General features: G+C 54.1%; 1 protein-coding gene across 2 annotated transcripts; it reads left to right on the top strand.

Annotated features, from left to right (window-relative positions):
* The first annotated feature begins 479 nt into the window (after window positions 1-479).
* On the top strand, window positions 480-16,109 carry SALL4 (spalt like transcription factor 4). Of its 2 annotated transcripts, none has more exons than XM_028524254.2 (4): window positions 480-1,557; window positions 10,562-12,862; window positions 13,666-13,943; window positions 15,601-16,109. In XM_028524254.2, the coding sequence occupies exons 1-4, from the start codon at window positions 1,428-1,430 to the stop codon at window positions 16,021-16,023; spliced, it is 3,132 nt and encodes a 1,043-aa protein (XP_028380055.1). In that variant the 5' UTR covers window positions 480-1,427; the 3' UTR covers window positions 16,024-16,109. The 2 variants fall into 2 exon arrangements, with proteins under 2 accessions (XP_028380055.1, XP_028380056.1); XM_028524255.2 differs by having other exon boundaries at window positions 485-1,557; window positions 10,562-11,572.
* The last annotated feature ends 589 nt before the right edge of the window (window positions 16,110-16,698 follow it).

The following is a 16,698-nucleotide window of genomic DNA, read 5'->3' as shown; positions in this document are numbered from 1 at the left end:
AAATTCTCACAAGCTGGGAGCCTGATGGATAACTAATCAAGAAAACGCAATGCACAAATGGGGAGGGAGGGTTTATAGCTGCAGCCCCTCACAATGAAGTAAATGCCCAATAAACACAAATGCCCAGAGGCGGCATGGAAACACCCATCAAAGACTTAGAAGGCTGAAGATTTCACATTTATTCAGCATCTATTAAGCATTTACATCGTGCAAGGCAGTTAATGGAATTAAACGCAGATTTATTGTGTTGCTGTATATGCATCTGATAGAATATTGTACTCACATAATTTTAGAAAATTCCAAATAGCCCCATATATGGGGATGGTACAATCACTTGGAACTATATACCTTTTCCAGAATTGTCTAAATTGCAAAAAAAACCCCAAAAACCCAAAACCCAACAATAATGATTACTTTAATAACAACCGGCACACTGTGCTTCCATGGGTGATGTAATAAAATAGGTAAAGTAGTGGATAAGTATGATATTATGAGACATTTATGGCTCATGGGGGGGCATGCAATGGCTTGCTGTTTTGACACTGCCTCAATGTGCTCGCTTTCCGCCCTTTCTATATTTAGAATCCTGTTGCTAAAAAAAAAAAAAAACAGAATCAAGGTCGTGTTCTAACGAACTAAATCCTCGTTTGACTGTGAATCCTGGGGGCTGTTTATCATTTAAAGCAAATAAACTTTGGTGATGGCGTCATCGGAAATTTGGCAGATTGGGAGGCCACGTTAAGTGTTGAGATGGAGCGGGAAGGTGGAATCAGCCACCATTTTCACTATTCTCCAGGCGTCACGGAACTCGGTTTCAACATTTCCACCAACAAGAAGATGGGAGGGGACGCGGGTCACATCTCCGTTTTTTTTGCTTTTTGGATTTTTGGTAGGTGTAAATATTGAGCCACCCAACAGACCTTCCTCCACGGCCTGCGCGGATACCAGCCTTGCAAAAGTCACTTTTGTAAGGGTTAGGGTTCGTTCCAAAACTTTTGCCCAAGTCCCTAATTTTTAATAAGTATACAACTCTTTTTCTCTCCAAGGACGCAGATCGGTGGAGCGAAGGATGGGTCCCCCCCCGCCCCCGCCCAGATTTCGTCCGGGACTCAGCCAATCTGAGCCCGGATGCTAATTAGTTGCGCTCCCGGGACGAACACGCCTTTGTCGCCTGTAGAGCCGGACTACAAAGCCCAGAATGCCTCGCCCCTCCCTGATCAATGAGGGCTTATTTAAATGATCTCTGAGGTCTTGGACCCAGGCCAATCAGCTGTCAGGGCTCATGATAAATCGCAATGCATTATTGATAATAATAATTACTGGGACATGCGCGTTCCGGCCGAAGGGGGGTAAATTTCCTAACTCCAGGAATTTGTGGCGGAGTGGACGGATAACCGCGGTTCTCCCGGCGCCCCGATGCTCGCACCATGTCGAGGCGCAAGCAGGCGAAACCCCAACACATCAACTCGGAGGAGGACCAGGGAGAGCAGCGGCCGCAGCAGCCGGCCCCAGAGTTTGCAGATGCGGCCCCAGCGGCGCCGGCGGCGGGGGAGCCGGGTGAGTGGGGCCGCAGGCGCGCACTCGTCCCGCATGTTCGCAGGACCCTCGAAGGCGCGGGCTTCGGGGACCTGGCGGCTTCGAGCGCAGATTCTGGAGCCGGAATCTGGGGCTACGTTCCAGAGGAGAGAGGCAACCGCAGTAACCGCCCCCCCTCCCCCCCGCCCAGGGGCCCTCGTTAATTTTACATTTTTATCGCTTCCCCTCACTTGTGTAAATTTCACCCCTGGGTCTCTCCCTTCTTATTGTAAAATTGACCCCCACCCTTTCCTCTGTCCCTCTCTTTCCTGAAAGGTTCCCTTCTCCTTGTCCTCTGCCCCTCTCTTAATTGGTTCCACTCCCCTCACTAGTAACCTCCCCCCCCCCCCCCCTTGTAACTTAGGTTCCCCTCCTCCCTCCCTGGCGCCGCTTTTAAAAGAAAGACCCCGGGGGTCCCCACCCTTCCCCTCACCCCTTGGGGGCTTTTCTAGGAGGCCGGAGAAGCGGCGCACCCTTGGAAGACCCCCGGGGGAGGACGATCTGTTGCTCGCGCCCCTCCGGGGCCGAGCGGGGGGAGGGGGCGCGACCTCTCCCCAGCCCCGGGAGCTGGGGTGCAGGCCACCCGTGCAGCGGAGGAGATTGGAGGGCCCGAAGAGGTGGGCGAGAAGGGCCCGGTATTGCCCTTTTAAAAATTTTCTTTCTTGGTTTTCGCTTTTTCCCCGGGGCTACGCCGCCTCCCGATCTTCGCCCTAACCTTTCGGGGCCTGACCTCCAGCCATCTTTGATTTCCGACTTCCTAAAATAACCGCGGCGTGCGGGAGGGGTGCGGACCCCCAGGGGCCGGGGTCGCGGGCGCGCGGCAGCCCTGCCGGGGTGCACCGGCCTGGCGTTCTGCGTGGCTTTTCTGGGGCGCCCCGTTTTCCGCCAGCGCGCCCCAGGGACCGGAGGGGAGAGGTCGGGCCAAGGCTGCGCGATCGCGGCCGGGGCGGACTCCGGGGCTGACCAGCCCACGCTACCGCGCCCAGCGTCTCCGGAGTCGGAAGGAGTTCGGGACCCCGGCCGTGCCCCGAGCGGCCGCGCACACTCCCTTCCTCCTCGCCACTTAGCGGAGGAGGTTTTAGGAGCGAGTCGATTTCCCACTATCTCCCCTCTGTCCCGGCCCGCCAAATTGTCGCCTGATAAGTTTTTGGCGTCCGCATGGGGGGAGGGTGCGCTTTTAACCTCTTGGGCCTTGTTGGTCGCCGCCTGCGTCCTAACATCTCAACTGGGAGTGCGGGCCCGCGGGGCCACCCAGAAATCCCGAGGCACAACTCCGCTGGGAAGACGGTCGTTGCTTTTTGACTGCTGTCCTCTCTTCCGGGGAGGAAATTTAACGCATTTTCCAGATCTATCCTGGGTTCATATAAACCCCTACTACCTCCAAAATTAACATTTTTTCCAGGGCAAGTATAAGAGGTCTGCTCGACCGAGGGGCGGGCTGTGCCTTTTTGGGGTGTCTGATGGTCGGGTAGGACGCACCCGAGGTCTCAGGAGGGTGGGCTCTCTTTGTGCCCGGGGGGTGGGGTGGAGGGAGCGTGGAGAGGCTCCGTCGCCTGGCCCACCTGGAACAAAAGGGTTAACCCTCCGCCCACCGGCTTCCTCCGGAGAGGAGGGGCGAGCTCCTGGCGCTGACCCCTCCTCCCCTGGTCTGCTCTGACCTCTTCCCCCTTCATTTTGGGTGAGCGCTTAGTAGTGGGACTTTTGGTGGTGGTGTTCGGCACATTCCGGGGGAGCTCGTTACTTAGGGCGGGGGGCTTCTTAAATTCATGCTGGCTGGAGTTTGCAATCAGTTAACCCGAGCTGGTTAAGGTCTCAGGCCCGGCAGTGCGCGCCCTCCACAATTTGGGATGTGGGGCGGGGCGGGGGGTCGCTATTGATCGCCGGGGTCGGAGCTGGCCGCCGAGTTGTGTGCGGGCGCCCCCTGGAGGCCCAGCCTGGCTCGCGCCCTTTGCTGAGAGCCAGGTACCCGCTCGCACCTGATGGGACCGGCTGTGGAGGGGAATGGAGAGCGCTGGGCTTGGCCAAGGATGGGCGTCCCCGGGGGCGCTCCCGTCGGTTGCCCGCGGGATCCCTGGCCGTGCCGGGCATTTTCCAAATCTTTGGAATTCTTTCCAAGAATTCCTCGATCCTAGAATGTGTTTTGCCGATTCCCCAGTTACACTGTGAGATAGCAGGCAGGTTTCCCAAGCAGTACATTTGAACGGCTGCATTTTGCATCCGAGCCGCCTGTTTGTATCGGTGTACACAGAGATACAGCTACAGATGGGTGGCTATAGATACGTGTAATTTAAAGTTAACGTGGGGCCGACCCTATTTTGCAAAGCCAACGGGAGACCCACTTGTCAAGCAAACGGTTTTCGAGGGAGGAAAATGAAGTTTGGCCATCAATTAGCAGATCAAAACATCTGCAGGTGGTCAAGGGGACTGGCGCTACACACAGGAAAATTAGCATTTTCTCAAAAGAGTTTCAAATGCCCTTTGTGCTAAACTGGATTACAACCTTCAACGATTAAGATTCCCAAGTTTCAAATAACTGCCTAGCCCCCTCTTCTAAACTGAAATGACCTACATTGGCCAGTGAGGATTCTGAGAATAGGGCACTTGGGAGCTCCCATTTTAATTGAGGGGGAGAGGGAAGGGTGTGGATTTGTAGCATTAATGTTGCAAGCCAACTTGCTGTGTTTCCATCTGTGTTTCGGAAGGAGAGAGGGGCTCCCACTGGCCCACGGCCCCTTTTGTTCCGTTAAAAAGAGATTGCACAAGCCAACGATACTCATTCAAGCCCATGCTCGCTTCCTCGCTGGTGGGGAGTTGGGGACCCATCTCGGAGGCAGGGGAATATAGAGTTGGCACTTCCTCTTTTTTAAATGAAGCTGGGTTTTTTTTTTCTTTTATAAAGGTTTAGGGATGTTCCTTTCAGTCTGGTGGTGTGACTTTTCAGCCGTGTAACCTGGAGACATGCCCGGTTTCTCTGAGCTTTTGGGTTCACTGTACAGTGGGAATGTGATTGGTAATTAATACTGTTCAAAGTAAGAATGCTTTTGTTTGCGTTTATTTACAAGATAGTGCTGAACTGCCCATTGAGATAATTCTGTGTTTTTCTCTCCAGCCGACTGTATGCCAGACACCAGACTGGGGGTGTTCATTGAGTCCAGTAGCTCTCATTCCCCTTTTTCCTCGTCAGGGAGGGGAAGCCGCAGCCCCCCGGTTGAAATGGCAAATGGTTGTCGTGGTCGCCTTGTCCTGTCGGATTGGAGCCTTGCTCCAAGGGCCGTGTCTGTCTTGGTCTGAGAGGAGTTGGTTGGTTGGTTTATGGGGTGGACTTTCAGTCCGCTCCTTTGACGAGAGGCTGTGGTGTTGGGCTGGCCGGTTGGGATTGACGATCTCGCCTCCCTTTTTCATTTTTGAAATGTGCCTTCGGAGGCTTTCCCCGAAGGAGGTCCCTGCGAAGCAAGTCCAAAAGAAAGCAGAGTTTGCTCTGCCCTTGGAAAAAGGATGTGTGTGGGGGGGTAGTTCCAGAAGTTGCCCTTTGCATCACCTGTTGTACTTTTGATTATTTTTGAAAAGCATCTAAACATTCCAAAGCCTGTAGGTCCGGATAAGAACTGCCTCTCTGGTCACTGCCATCCTCCTTTTTTTATTTTTATTTTTTTCCTGAAATTAAATTAATTTTGTGTCTCTCCGGCTTTGTTCAAGGGGGCTCTGCTGAAGGAGGCGACAGAGGCTCCCTGCCTGCACAGAGGTTACAGATCTGCTTAAACGCGGAGCTCCACTCTCGCTAACACAGATAGATAGATAGTCGTGTGTGCTCGCACACCTCAGCAGCTGGAGAGCCGCCTTTTGCCTTTTTTTTTTTTTCTTTTCTTTTTCCCCCTTTCCAGCAGAGTCCCTGAATTTTGATCCTAGACCGTTTGGAGGATTTTTTTTTTTTTTTTTTTTTTTTTTGACTCTCCATTAAGTAGAAACTAAATTAGCTCTAATTTGCCCTCTGTGGATTGAGTTAAAGACTTGCTACTTAGTTGTCTCTGGGATTGTGGAATTCAGATCTAAAGTTAAACTGGTAAACTTCAACTGGCTCAATCCTTGAGGACTTCTCAGTTTCCTTTTGTTTTGGGGTAATTATTCCTGTTGGTGGGGGGAGGGTGCTTTAATCTACTCATTGTAGTTCTATTAATATAGGAATGGGGGGAGGTAAGCTCGGGTCCTAATGCATTTCTCAAGATAAACTTTTTTTAAAAGCGTTTTCTCATCTCCAGCGTTTGATTGGCCTCTGGTAGATGAGCTTTTCCTCCTATACAATGGAACGAGTATTTTCTATCCATTTGGCAGTGATTGAATCTAAGCCCCCTGCTGGGTTTACTGCATTCTTCCAACTTATTGGATAACTAGATGCTGGGAGATAACATTCCTAAAATTCGGAGTGGGGGTGGGGCAGGAGGCTACAAGCCCTGCTTGCTCTGTAATCCTCTGAACTGAACTTAGAGGAAAACTTTGCTTTTTTGCCTTTTGGGAAGGGTTCGCTTCAGCGTCCCCCAGCAGTTGTTGGAAACAGTTCTCTGGCTCTTCTTGGGCAAACACGGTCTCAGGCTTTGCCAATGGTGGTCTGGATGCAGGAGGACTTTTTACTGCGCCAGCAAACAGAACTCCTGCTGTTTTTAAGATTCAAATGGGAAGTGGCTGGTGAGGCTACAGAAGAGGCCAGCCTGTGTATACAGTGAAGGCAAGCTGGTACTCAGGTCGTAAATCACCCCCGGGAACCGTTCGATCCTTCCAGAGCGGGGGAGCTTAACCTTTTTGGTGCCACAGAGTCCTTCTCCACAGAAAGTATTTAGATAACACCCGAGGAAACACACAGGAATACGGGGGAAATGAATTGCACCGAGATAGTTATCAGCAACAAAAACATTCGTGATGGCGTGACACGTGCTTTACGAACACAGAAAGGTCTAGCAGCTGGTCAGGTAATCACCAGCATTTCCCGTGATGCAGCAGCGCCAGCACCACATGAAAATAATCTGTTTTCTGTTGATGATAAACTCACGGTGCCTGTGATTCCTCTGTGGCATGTTCCCTCCGTTCATAGGTAAAGTAAACATTCCGTTTTAGTTTAGGTTAGCGAAAAGGAAGATAATCTGTTTACTTATCTGTTTCCACGGACCCCGGTTTAAGAATGCCCGTTTTAGAAAAGACTTGTGTTTTCGATAAGGGAATACTGTACCACAGAGGGTGGGCATTTTGGGGGGTGGAGGGGAGTAAAAAACACTGATGTTTCAGTGGCTTGTGGCCTTTGAAGGACCACAGCATATGAACAGATACAAACTATATTTGCGGCATTAAAACTTCATGGCAGGGGGTGATTAGGGAAAAGCCGTGGACAGCATCCACGGGGGCGTGAAATGAAAAAGGCGGAGAAACCCTACCCCAGAAGAAATGCTAAGTTAGGCCAGTCATTGGAGTGTCCTTGTAGCATTTAAGTGAACTGCCCCCTGCTCTTCTGTTCTCTGGTTATCAACATGTCACATTGAGCCACGTGATCATTTCAGTCTCAGTTGACCTATCTGGGAATTGGAAGCAAAGACCTTCTTTGATTGTGTGGCTGCGGAGGTACATGAGTTCAGGGGTGCGAGTCTGGAGTGTACGTTTTGCTTGGAGGAGGGTGGTGGTGTGGCTGAGCCTCAGAACGTGGAATAGGCCTTCTTTGTCTTGGGTGGGCTTTCCTGGAGCTTTGTGCTAGTAGACTGGTTGAGACAAAGGGTGTAAACGTGCTAGTTAAAAAGAACCCATAGCAAGCACAAAAAGTGTCAACAGTTTAAGGTTCTCGGCCCTCGCAGTCTCCTGGTGCAGACACCAAGAGCTAGACATCCGCCAGTGTGTCTGGCTTCAGAGGTTTTTCCCGCGTCTGAGTTCATATCTTTATCTGCAGCACAGATGGGGGCACGTGACATACAGATCCTGTCCTCCTTCATTTTTCCTCCTGAAGTAGTTCCGGGCAGTTGTTCTGTGACGTAGCACGTACAATGTGGGTCCCTCTTTGTAGGCTACAACCGGAGCCATCTCTCTTCTGTGCCCTCACTGACCTCACCGGAGCCTTACTGAACAACCAAGGTGCATCCATTTTGGTTTTTGGTGGGAAGTAAGTGTATCTTTGTACCACAGAAAATTCTAGCAAGGGGGTTGTTGGGTCAAAGAAGCATTCCACTAAAATTAGCTGGGCCTATTTATGTACACCTGCCACAACAGTGTGTATTCCCCTCCCAACTTTTTTTAGAAGTTCCGCTTTTTAAAGTTTTTTATTTTTGGTTATTTTTAAAGATTTATTTACTTTTGGAGGAGAGAGGGAGGGGAACATCAATGTGTGAGAGAAACATCCAGTGGTCACCTCTCACAGGCACACTCCCCCCACCCCAACTGGGGACCTGGCCTGCAACCCAGGCATGTGCCCTGACTGGGAATTGAACTGCTGACCCTTTGGTTTGCAGGTCAGCATTCAATCCACTGAGCCACACCAGCCAGGACACTTTTTTAAAAGCTTTTAACACATTGTTGCTAGAATTGCTTTTCTTTCTTTCTTTTTTTTTTTTAAATTATTTATTTATTTTTAGAGAGGGAAGGGAGAGAGAGATAGAGACATCAATGTGCGGTTGCTGGGGGTTATGGCCTGCAACCCAGGCATGTACCCTGGCTGGGAATTGAACCTGCGACACTTTGGTTCACAGCCCGCGCTCAATCCACTGAGCTACGCCAGCCAGGGCTCGAAATTGCTTTTCCAGAAAGATTCGGGCTACCTAACACCCCCATAAAGGCCGCATTTGGAAAGCATTCCACAGATGCTCTCTGGGGATTGGCAGATACTTCTATCTTAATTCTTGAAATAACGACTATTGAGGCTAGAATGAAAGCAGCACCTCCTTGTTGAGCTCTCCCTCAAAGGTCAGGGCTGCCGTGTGTCCTGACTCTTTTTTTTTTTTTTTTAATTGACTTTTGTTTTTTAGAGGGAGGGAGGGAAAGAGAGAGAACCATGGATCTGCTGCTCCGCCCGTTTATTATGCACCTAGTGTGTGCACTCGGTGGTCGTGCCCTGCCTGGGGAGCAAAGCTGCAGCCTGGGGCATGTTGGGACGATACTTGAACCTCCCCGCATACCTGGCCAGGGCCCTCCTCTTACTTTTTTAAAGTCATGTCTGGGTGCCCCAGAAAGGTGGTGACCTGTATTCCAGGCCCTCGCCTTACCCCACCCCCTTAGCCAACCTGACTCCCCTGTCTACTTCCCTGTCTGCACCGGGTTTTCTGTGAGAACAAGACAGTTGCAGTCTTAACAGAAGGCACGGTGATAGGAAGTGTGAGGACGAAGGGAGGGAGTGTGCAAATGGAAGGTCGGTGCAGTCTGCCTGGGTTTCAGTGAGTGGAGTGTGTATGAGGCACCTAGGGGGTACCTGGTCAAGATGCGGGAGGCTGAAGGTTCATCCTTCCCCCATGGGGTTCCGGAGCCCCAGCCTTCCGCACAGTGGGAGGTGAGAATGAGCTGGTCAATGGCCCTTGTCTGTTATCAGGAGCCCTGATTGCCCAGGGATAACTTTTAGAGATAGAAGAGATGGGAAAAAAGGAAGAATAAAAGAATTTTAAAAATAGAAGTGGGAGGGGAAACTAATGTGTTCCCTAAATATACCTATAATGTCTACACTTCCCCCAGATCCTAGGATGGTTGGTGCCAGGCATGTACTGGGTGCTCAAGCATTTGTTAAGTGAATCACTTACCTTATGAGGTTGTTGTGATTACAGGTGTTTTGCAGAAATTCTGCAGGGCACGCCCACCACGGCAAACCTGTTAGTGGCAGGGGAGTGTTAGGTTGGCCCTCTGGCTCTGAGGGGAGCTCGCTATGCAGGCAGAAGTCCCTGGCCCCGCCCCTTACTGGTCTGTCCGCATGCAGGTGAAGACTCCAAATCCTCACGGTTGGATTGGCACTGTCCTGATTGGTCAGAATAGAGCTGCTCTGGTTGGTTGGGGCGGCGGAGCTCTGATTGGATGGGGAGTGCTTCAGTTCTATTGGTTGAAAAAGAACTCCAGGAACTCTGAGAGAGAGCAGGCAGTTCAGGGAAGACTGGGCAGTCCAGCTCCGGCTTCTCTGAAGTTTGTGTGAGAGGCCAACATCATTTTCACTTACTGCGTGAAACGCATTTGCCATCGGAAGCTTGTTCTGAGTAGGGGGGCGGGGGTGCAGATCTCTGAGGGGGTTATTTATTTCTAATAAAGCATATGTATCTCCTAGGGCTGCTGTAACCAATTGCTACAAAACTGGGAGGCTTAAAACAGAAATTTGCCCTTTTATACCCTGGCTGGCGTAGCTCAGTGGATTGAGCGCAGGCTTCGAACCAGGCATCGCAGGTTCGATTCCCAGTCAAGGGCACATGCCTGGGTTGCAGGCCACAGCCCCCAGCAACCGCACATTGATGTTCCCCTCTCCCTCCCTCCCTCCCTCTGTCTCTCTCTCTCTCTCTCCCCCTCCCCCCCCCCAAAAAATAAAAATCTTAATTTAAAAAAGAAGAAATTTGTCCTTTTAGCAGTTTTGGGGGTTAGAAGTACGGAGTCAAGGTGTCAGCAGGACTGGCTCCTTCTGGGGGTTCCGAGGGAGAGTCGGCCCCTCGCCTGCTTCCTGCCCTGTGTGGGTTCCCCCCTCCCTGCCGTCTGTGAGCCAGCAGACCTTGGTGTATGGCCACGAAACTGCTCCGTTGGCAGAGTTCCTCTTCCCAAGAGGGTCCGTGCACGGGTGCTGGGATTGGTGCTGAGACATACTTGGGTGGAGGGGTGTTCGTTGACCCACTGCACAAACGGCCAGCTCGTTCGGCCTCTTCAGAGCCCGAGCCCCCTTGCGCAACCTTTGCCTGTCGAGCACAGGTCTGTTGCACTGTGCGTGGTGGTGATTCTTCCCGAGCAGTTGCCCCTCCTCCTCCCTCGGGCAGAGTTCTTAGCTTCTCCTCTCTTGTCACAGGTGCTCCAATGAACCACCCGGGGACTGGCGATGACATGACTGGGGACCGAGCGCTGGCCAAGAGGCCCCGGCGGGAGGAGACTCACATCTGTGAGAAATGCTGTGGAGAGTTCTTCAGCTTCTCCGAGTTCTTGGAACATAAGAAAAATTGCACTAAACACCCACCCGTCCTCATCATGAATGACAGCGAGGGGCCAGTGCCCTCGGAAGACTTCTCCGGGGCCGTGCTGAGCCACCAGTCACACAGCCCGGGCAGTAAGGACGGCCACAGGGAGGACGGCAGCAGCTCAGAGGACGGGAAGGAGAAGCCAGGGGCGGAGCCTGTTCTGTACTTAAAGACGGAGACCGGCCTGCCCCCCACACCCCAGGACTTAAGCTATTTACCCAAAGGCAAGGTGGCCAACACTAACGTCACTCTGCAAGCACTACGGGGCACCAAGGTGGCGGTGAACCAGCGGAGCGCCGATCCGCCGCCCGCCCCGCTGCCCGGCGCCAACAGCATCCCGTGGGTCCTGGAGCAGATCCTCTGTCTGCAGCAGCAGCAGCTACAGCAGATCCAGCTCACCGAGCAGATCCGCGTCCAGGTGAACATGTGGGCCGCCCACGCCCTCCACTCCGGCGTGGCGGGCGCGGACTCTCTGAAGACCCTGGGCAGCCACATGTCCCAGCAGGTTTCCGCGGCCGTAGCTCTGCTCAGCCAGAAAGCGGGGGGCCAGGGGCTGTCTCTGGACACCTTGAAACAAGCCAAGCTACCTCACACAAACATCCCTCCCACCACCAGCTCCGTGTCCCCAGGATTGGTGCCCTTCGCCCTGAGGCCAGACGGGTCGAGGGTGCTCCCGAACCGCCTTCCGGGTGCTTTGCTACCTCAGGCCCCGAGCTCGGTGCTCTTCCAGAGCCCTTTCTCCACGGTGGCACTTGATCCGTCCAAGAAAGGGAAAGGGAAGCCGCCCAACGTGTCCCCGGTGGATGTCAAACCCAAAGATGAGGCCGCCCTCTACCGGCACAAGTGTAAGTACTGTAGCAAGGTGTTTGGGACTGATAGCTCCCTGCAGATCCACCTCCGTTCCCATACCGGAGAGAGACCCTTCGTGTGCTCTGTCTGTGGCCACCGGTTTACCACCAAGGGCAACCTCAAGGTACACTTCCACCGGCACCCCCAGGTGAAGGCAAACCCCCAGCTGTTTGCCGAGCTCCACGACAGAATGGCGACAGGCAATGGCGTGCCCTATGCGCTCTCTGTCCCCGTAGATGAAGCGAGTCTCTCTTTAATAGACAGCAAGCCTGTCCTGGTGCCAGGGACCCCCCACGTAGGGCTACCTCAGAACCTCTCTTCGGGGACTAACCCCAAGGACCTGCAGCCCGGGCCGTCTCCGGAGAGCGAGGACGGACCCGCGTACTCTGGGGTGGGGCCAAACCATAACTCCCCGCGGGTTGGCGGCTTCCAAGGGAGAGGGACGCCCGAGCCAGGTTCGGAGACCCTCAAGTTGCAGCAGCTGGTGGAGAACATCGACAAGGCCACCGCCGACCCCAACGAATGTCTCATTTGCCACCGTGTCTTAAGCTGCCAGAGCTCCCTCAAAATGCATTACCGCACCCACACCGGGGAGAGGCCGTTCCGGTGCAGGATCTGCGACCGGGCCTTCTCCACCAAAGGCAACCTGAAGACGCACTTCGGGGTTCACCGGACCAACACCTCGGCGAAGACGCAGCACTCGTGCCCCATCTGCCAGAAGAAGTTCACCAACGCCGTCATGCTGCAGCAGCACATCCGGATGCACATGGGCGGCCAGATCCCCAACACGCCCCTGCCGGAGGGCCCCTGCGACTTCGCGGGCCCCGAGCTGGCGGCGGCGGTCGGGGAGAACGGCAGCGCGAGCGCCGTGGGTCACGAGGACGTCGAGAGCATCGACGTGGACGAGGTCAGCTCCCAGGACGCTCCCGGCAGCTCCTCGAAGGTCCCCGTGCCTTTCCCCGGCCTCCACGCGGTGTCACCCACGCCGGTGTTCGCCCTGGCGGCCCCCCTGGACGCCCCGGCGAAGGTGGGCCCTGCTCCCTCGGCCCTGCAGCGGCAGAGCAGCAGGGACAACGGTTCGGTGGAGAGCGACGGCTTGACCAACGACTCGTCGTCCTCGGTGCTGGGGGACCCGGAGTATCAGAGCCGAAGCCCAGACGTCCTGGAGACCGCGTCCTTTCAGGCCCTCTCCCCGGCCAATAGCCAGGCAGAGAGCGTCAAGTCCAAGTCCCCTGACGCTGGCGGCAGAGCAGACGGCTCGGAGCACGGCCGCACTGAGATGGAAGGTGATAGAGCTTTGACTTTCACTTAGGTCCGTTGTGGGCACGAGGCCACCCAGAAGGAGCCTGGGTTGAACTTGACAAGCGGAGAGTGTGATGAGTGTGAAGCAGCTCCCCTGTAGGGCAGGTAGCCGTTCTGTGCTACCGGGTGGAGGGAAGGAGTAACTTCCTCCAGCCCCGTAGTGACATGCCTTGATGTGTGACGGGTAATAATACACACGTTGGCTGGACAGCATACTTTCCTGTTGGTTTCTGTTTTTGTGCTTGGGCCCCCGTGGGGACGGACATACGGGGGGGGGGGGGGGGTCTTCAGAGTACAAGAATTTCGAGAGAGTGGGCAGTGTTTCATTGGCCACCGAGCTAATTTCTTGATTATGGGGTCCCGCGCCCTAATGGGAGGTTCACAAACAAGTAACTCTTGGGGTCAAAAAGAATCCGACCGATTTGAAACAACACATAAAATAAATGGTGGGGTGCCCGGCAATGTCATTAATGGCCAAGGCAGGGGACAGCAACATCTCAGAGCCTGGGAAGGATGGGTGGGCCCCTGGGCACACTTCAGAGGGAACTCTTCGTGTAGGGGTTTGAATTTGGATGCACCCGTACCTTCACACCAAAGTGGCAGGTTCTCCCACATGTTTGAGTCCTCATTCATGCACAGTACGCAAGTCAAAGGAGGCTGCTTCCGGGGTGTAAATTTCCTAAAGCCACTCCCAGGCGCCCAGGCAGGGCGGCTGCTGGTTGGACGAGTGGACGAGGGCGAGACAATCAAGGTTTGGGTTTTCTCTTTCTCTCTCTCCGAACACCAGGCCGGAGCAGCCTCCCGCCGGCACTCGTCCGAGCCCAGCCGGCCTACGTCAAGGTTGAAGTTCCCGGTGCTTTTGGACCCGCCGCCATGTCCCCAGGCATGACGCCGCTGCTGGCGGCCCAGCCCCGCCGCCAGGGCAAGCAGCACGCCTGCGCGCGGTGCGGGAAGAACTTCTCGTCGGCCAGCGCGCTCCAGATCCACGAGCGGACGCACACGGGGGAGAAGCCCTTTGTCTGCAACATCTGCGGGCGGGCCTTCACCACCAAGGGCAACCTGAAGGTGAGCTCCCCCGGGGTCTGGGCGGGGCCGGGAGCTAGGCCTCGTTGGGCAGCATCTCGGCGTTCTCTGTCCGGGGCGAGCCTTCTGCACGGAGCTAGTGGGGTGTTACCTCTCCAGCCTGGCTCTGGAAATAAAGACCCTTCTGAAGAAGCCCGTTTTTCTCTGGCCACGGCATCTCTGAGAGGGGACGCTCCTTGTCCGTGTCTGCAGCCAGTGATCCCCCCCCCCTTTCCTTTAGTGGCACATAAAAAACGATGGCGCACTGTATGAGGGGTGTCGTCTAGGAGCAGGACAGGTATGTGCTCCTACTTTTCCGCTCCCGAGGTTTTCCGCGCTGGGGCCTCGCGGCCGTGGCGCCGAGGGCGCATGGAACCGAGTCCGGAAACGGAGATGCGTGGCGTGTGCCGCAGCAGAGAGTTTTGAGAAGTCATTTGTGGGTTTCACGATGCTTCCAGGCCTGATGGGCGCCCTGTGTCGCTCGTTGGTTTTGTCCCCTGGCTCGCTAGGTTGAAAGAAATACCGCGAGGTAGATGGGTATGTAATGCCATGCCGCTGCAGTTGTAAAGAAAGGTCTCCGGGTTATACGCAGTGTGTTGCAAGGCTGGGGGGTGGGGGGGAGGCTCTTCCAGAGAATGGCCTGCTGTTCTCAGTTGGTTCCACCTGAGATCTCCCCAGAGGTGGAGAAGAGAGGGGACCCTCCAGGGGAAGGGTTGAAAATGGCCTATGGAAGAACTCAGGATGGGAACCAGGGGCCCACGTTTTCCTCTGAGCCCACCCTCCAGTTTCACACAACACATGTTTTCCTCGGTTTCTTTCTCTCCCTCTCTATTTGAGGAGAACGCTCGTTAAATTCTCTGTAGTTAGAATGAAGGTTGAAACTTCTTCACCTTGGAGCTGACCTGGATGTCATTTTAAAAATTAAGAAATACTTCCTATTACAACACGACCTATTGATTCTCTTCAGCTGGCAAACCTGCACAGCGGAGGAGCATGCGGTGGCTTCATGTCTAACACCAGCTTGCAGAAACAGGAAGCTTAGCTTGGTCCCCAGGGTCCAGGGGTCAGCCCAGGAAAGTTCTGGAGCCGCCCTTGCTGCACATGTGGCTTGAGGCGGGGGGCTTCTTGTCCCTGTCGGTTTCCCAGGCGTGGATGGGGACGTGGTCATGACAACTTCGGGGTTGTCCTGGAGACCAGAGGAGCTACAGAGTCCAGTGTCTCCCATTATGCCTGGGACATCATAACAGCTTCTTAGAGTAGTCGAGAGCAAGTCCCTTCTGAGCTTGACAAGGTGACTCCTGACTTCTAAGGGTGTCCGAAGACGATGTGAGAATACGGCAGAAAACCTGGCACCTGCCAGATTCTCTGACTCCTTCATGAGGCTGAAGCGGGTTAGAAAACTCGAAAGCCAGACCAGGAAGGGGATGCAGAAAGGAGGCCAGGTTGAAGAAGCAGTAGGCAGCACAACCATCTGCTTTCTGCCCTCTCCCCCCGGCCCTCCAAGAGAACCAATGATCGGGGCTGTTTTACATGCGAAATCTAATTCTAAAGCACGAATTACGTTCGGGTAGAGCCAAGCCGGTGCGCAGGCCCGCTGTGACTCTCGGGCACCGCGCTCACCTGTGTGCTGGCGGAAACCTGTCTGCCCTTCTTCCCGCAGGTCCACTACATGACGCACGGCGCCAGCAATAGCTCCGCCCGCCGCGGGAGGAAGCTGGCCATCGAGAACACCATGGCTCTCCTGGGCACAGACGCGAAGAGGGCCCCGGAGATGTTTCCCAAGGAAATCGTGGCCCCTTCCGTGAACGTGGACCCTGTCGTGTGGAACCAGTACACCGCCATGCTCAACGGGGGGCTGGCCGTGAAGACCAACGAGATCTCCGTGATCCAGGGCGGGGGCATTCCCGCCCTCCCCGTGTCCCTGGGGGCCGGCCCCGTGGTCAGTAACAGCACCGCCGTGGCCAAGATGGATGGCTGCCCGGCAGCCATCAGCGCCGACGTGGAGAAGCCGGGGGCCGCCGACAATGTCCCCAAACACCAGTTCCCTCACTTTATGGAAGAAAGCAACATCGCGGTCAGCTAAGCCACGGGAGAGCCCGTTTGGAAGGAGAGCCACCTGGCGACCGCTGGGGAACTGGGCCTTGTTTGGTTTTGTTTTTTAAGAAACCCATCTCTCTCTCTCTCTCTCTCTCTCTCTCTCTCTCTCTCTCTCTCTCTTTTTTCTTTTTTTCTTAACTGATGTGCAGACGATGTTTACAGTTGTGACCACAACCTCAGGCAAGTCCTACAATCACGATGTTGCTATTGCTGCTTTGCAAAAAAAAAAAAAAAATCATAGGAAAGCAAATACAGACTAGTATTTTTTTTGTTTTGTTTTAATTTTGGAAAGAAGCGGGTCTTGCAAAGTAGCTTTGTTACTTGAGACAAACTGTCTACGTGAAAACTTTGTACAAGCTAAAGTCACTATTTCCAAAGACTGCCACCTATTCTCAAGTTGGTGTCCACCGAACCATGAGAGAAAAGACAACTGTTTTAGCCTAATGGGGGGAGGGGTGCCATGTGCTTCTGGGGTGACCAGGTGCGGGTAAATGCTGTGTCTGTCGTTTCTAGGGACCTGCTTGGTGTGCCGCTCAACCCTGTGCCCTGCGCCTTTTTTTTTTTTTAACGTAAACTTTTTTTTTTTTTAAGCCTAAGGTAGGATGACAAAATTCCCCCAACCTTGGGGCCTTCAGTAGGGGGCCCTCGGGTGGACTGATTG

The sequence above is a fragment of the Phyllostomus discolor genome, chromosome 9 (genome assembly GCF_004126475.2).
Source record: "Phyllostomus discolor isolate MPI-MPIP mPhyDis1 chromosome 9, mPhyDis1.pri.v3, whole genome shotgun sequence".
Lineage (NCBI taxonomy): Eukaryota > Metazoa > Chordata > Mammalia > Chiroptera > Phyllostomidae > Phyllostomus > Phyllostomus discolor.
The sequence above is the reverse complement of the archived record's forward strand: the minus strand, read 5'-3'. Positions and strand labels throughout refer to the sequence as shown.

Bases quoted from the DNA above. Each gene is read 5' to 3' on its own strand.
- SALL4 (XM_028524254.2), top strand. From the start codon at position 1,428: ATGTCGAGGCGCAAGCAGGCGAAACCCCAACACATCAACTCGGAGGAG. The intron at 1,558-10,561 runs GTGAGTGGGGCC...CTCTTGTCACAG, and splicing joins GCCGGCGGCGGGGGAGCCGG to GTGCTCCAATGAACCACCCG. The intron at 13,944-15,600 runs GTGAGCTCCCCC...TTCTTCCCGCAG, and splicing joins CCACCAAGGGCAACCTGAAG to GTCCACTACATGACGCACGG.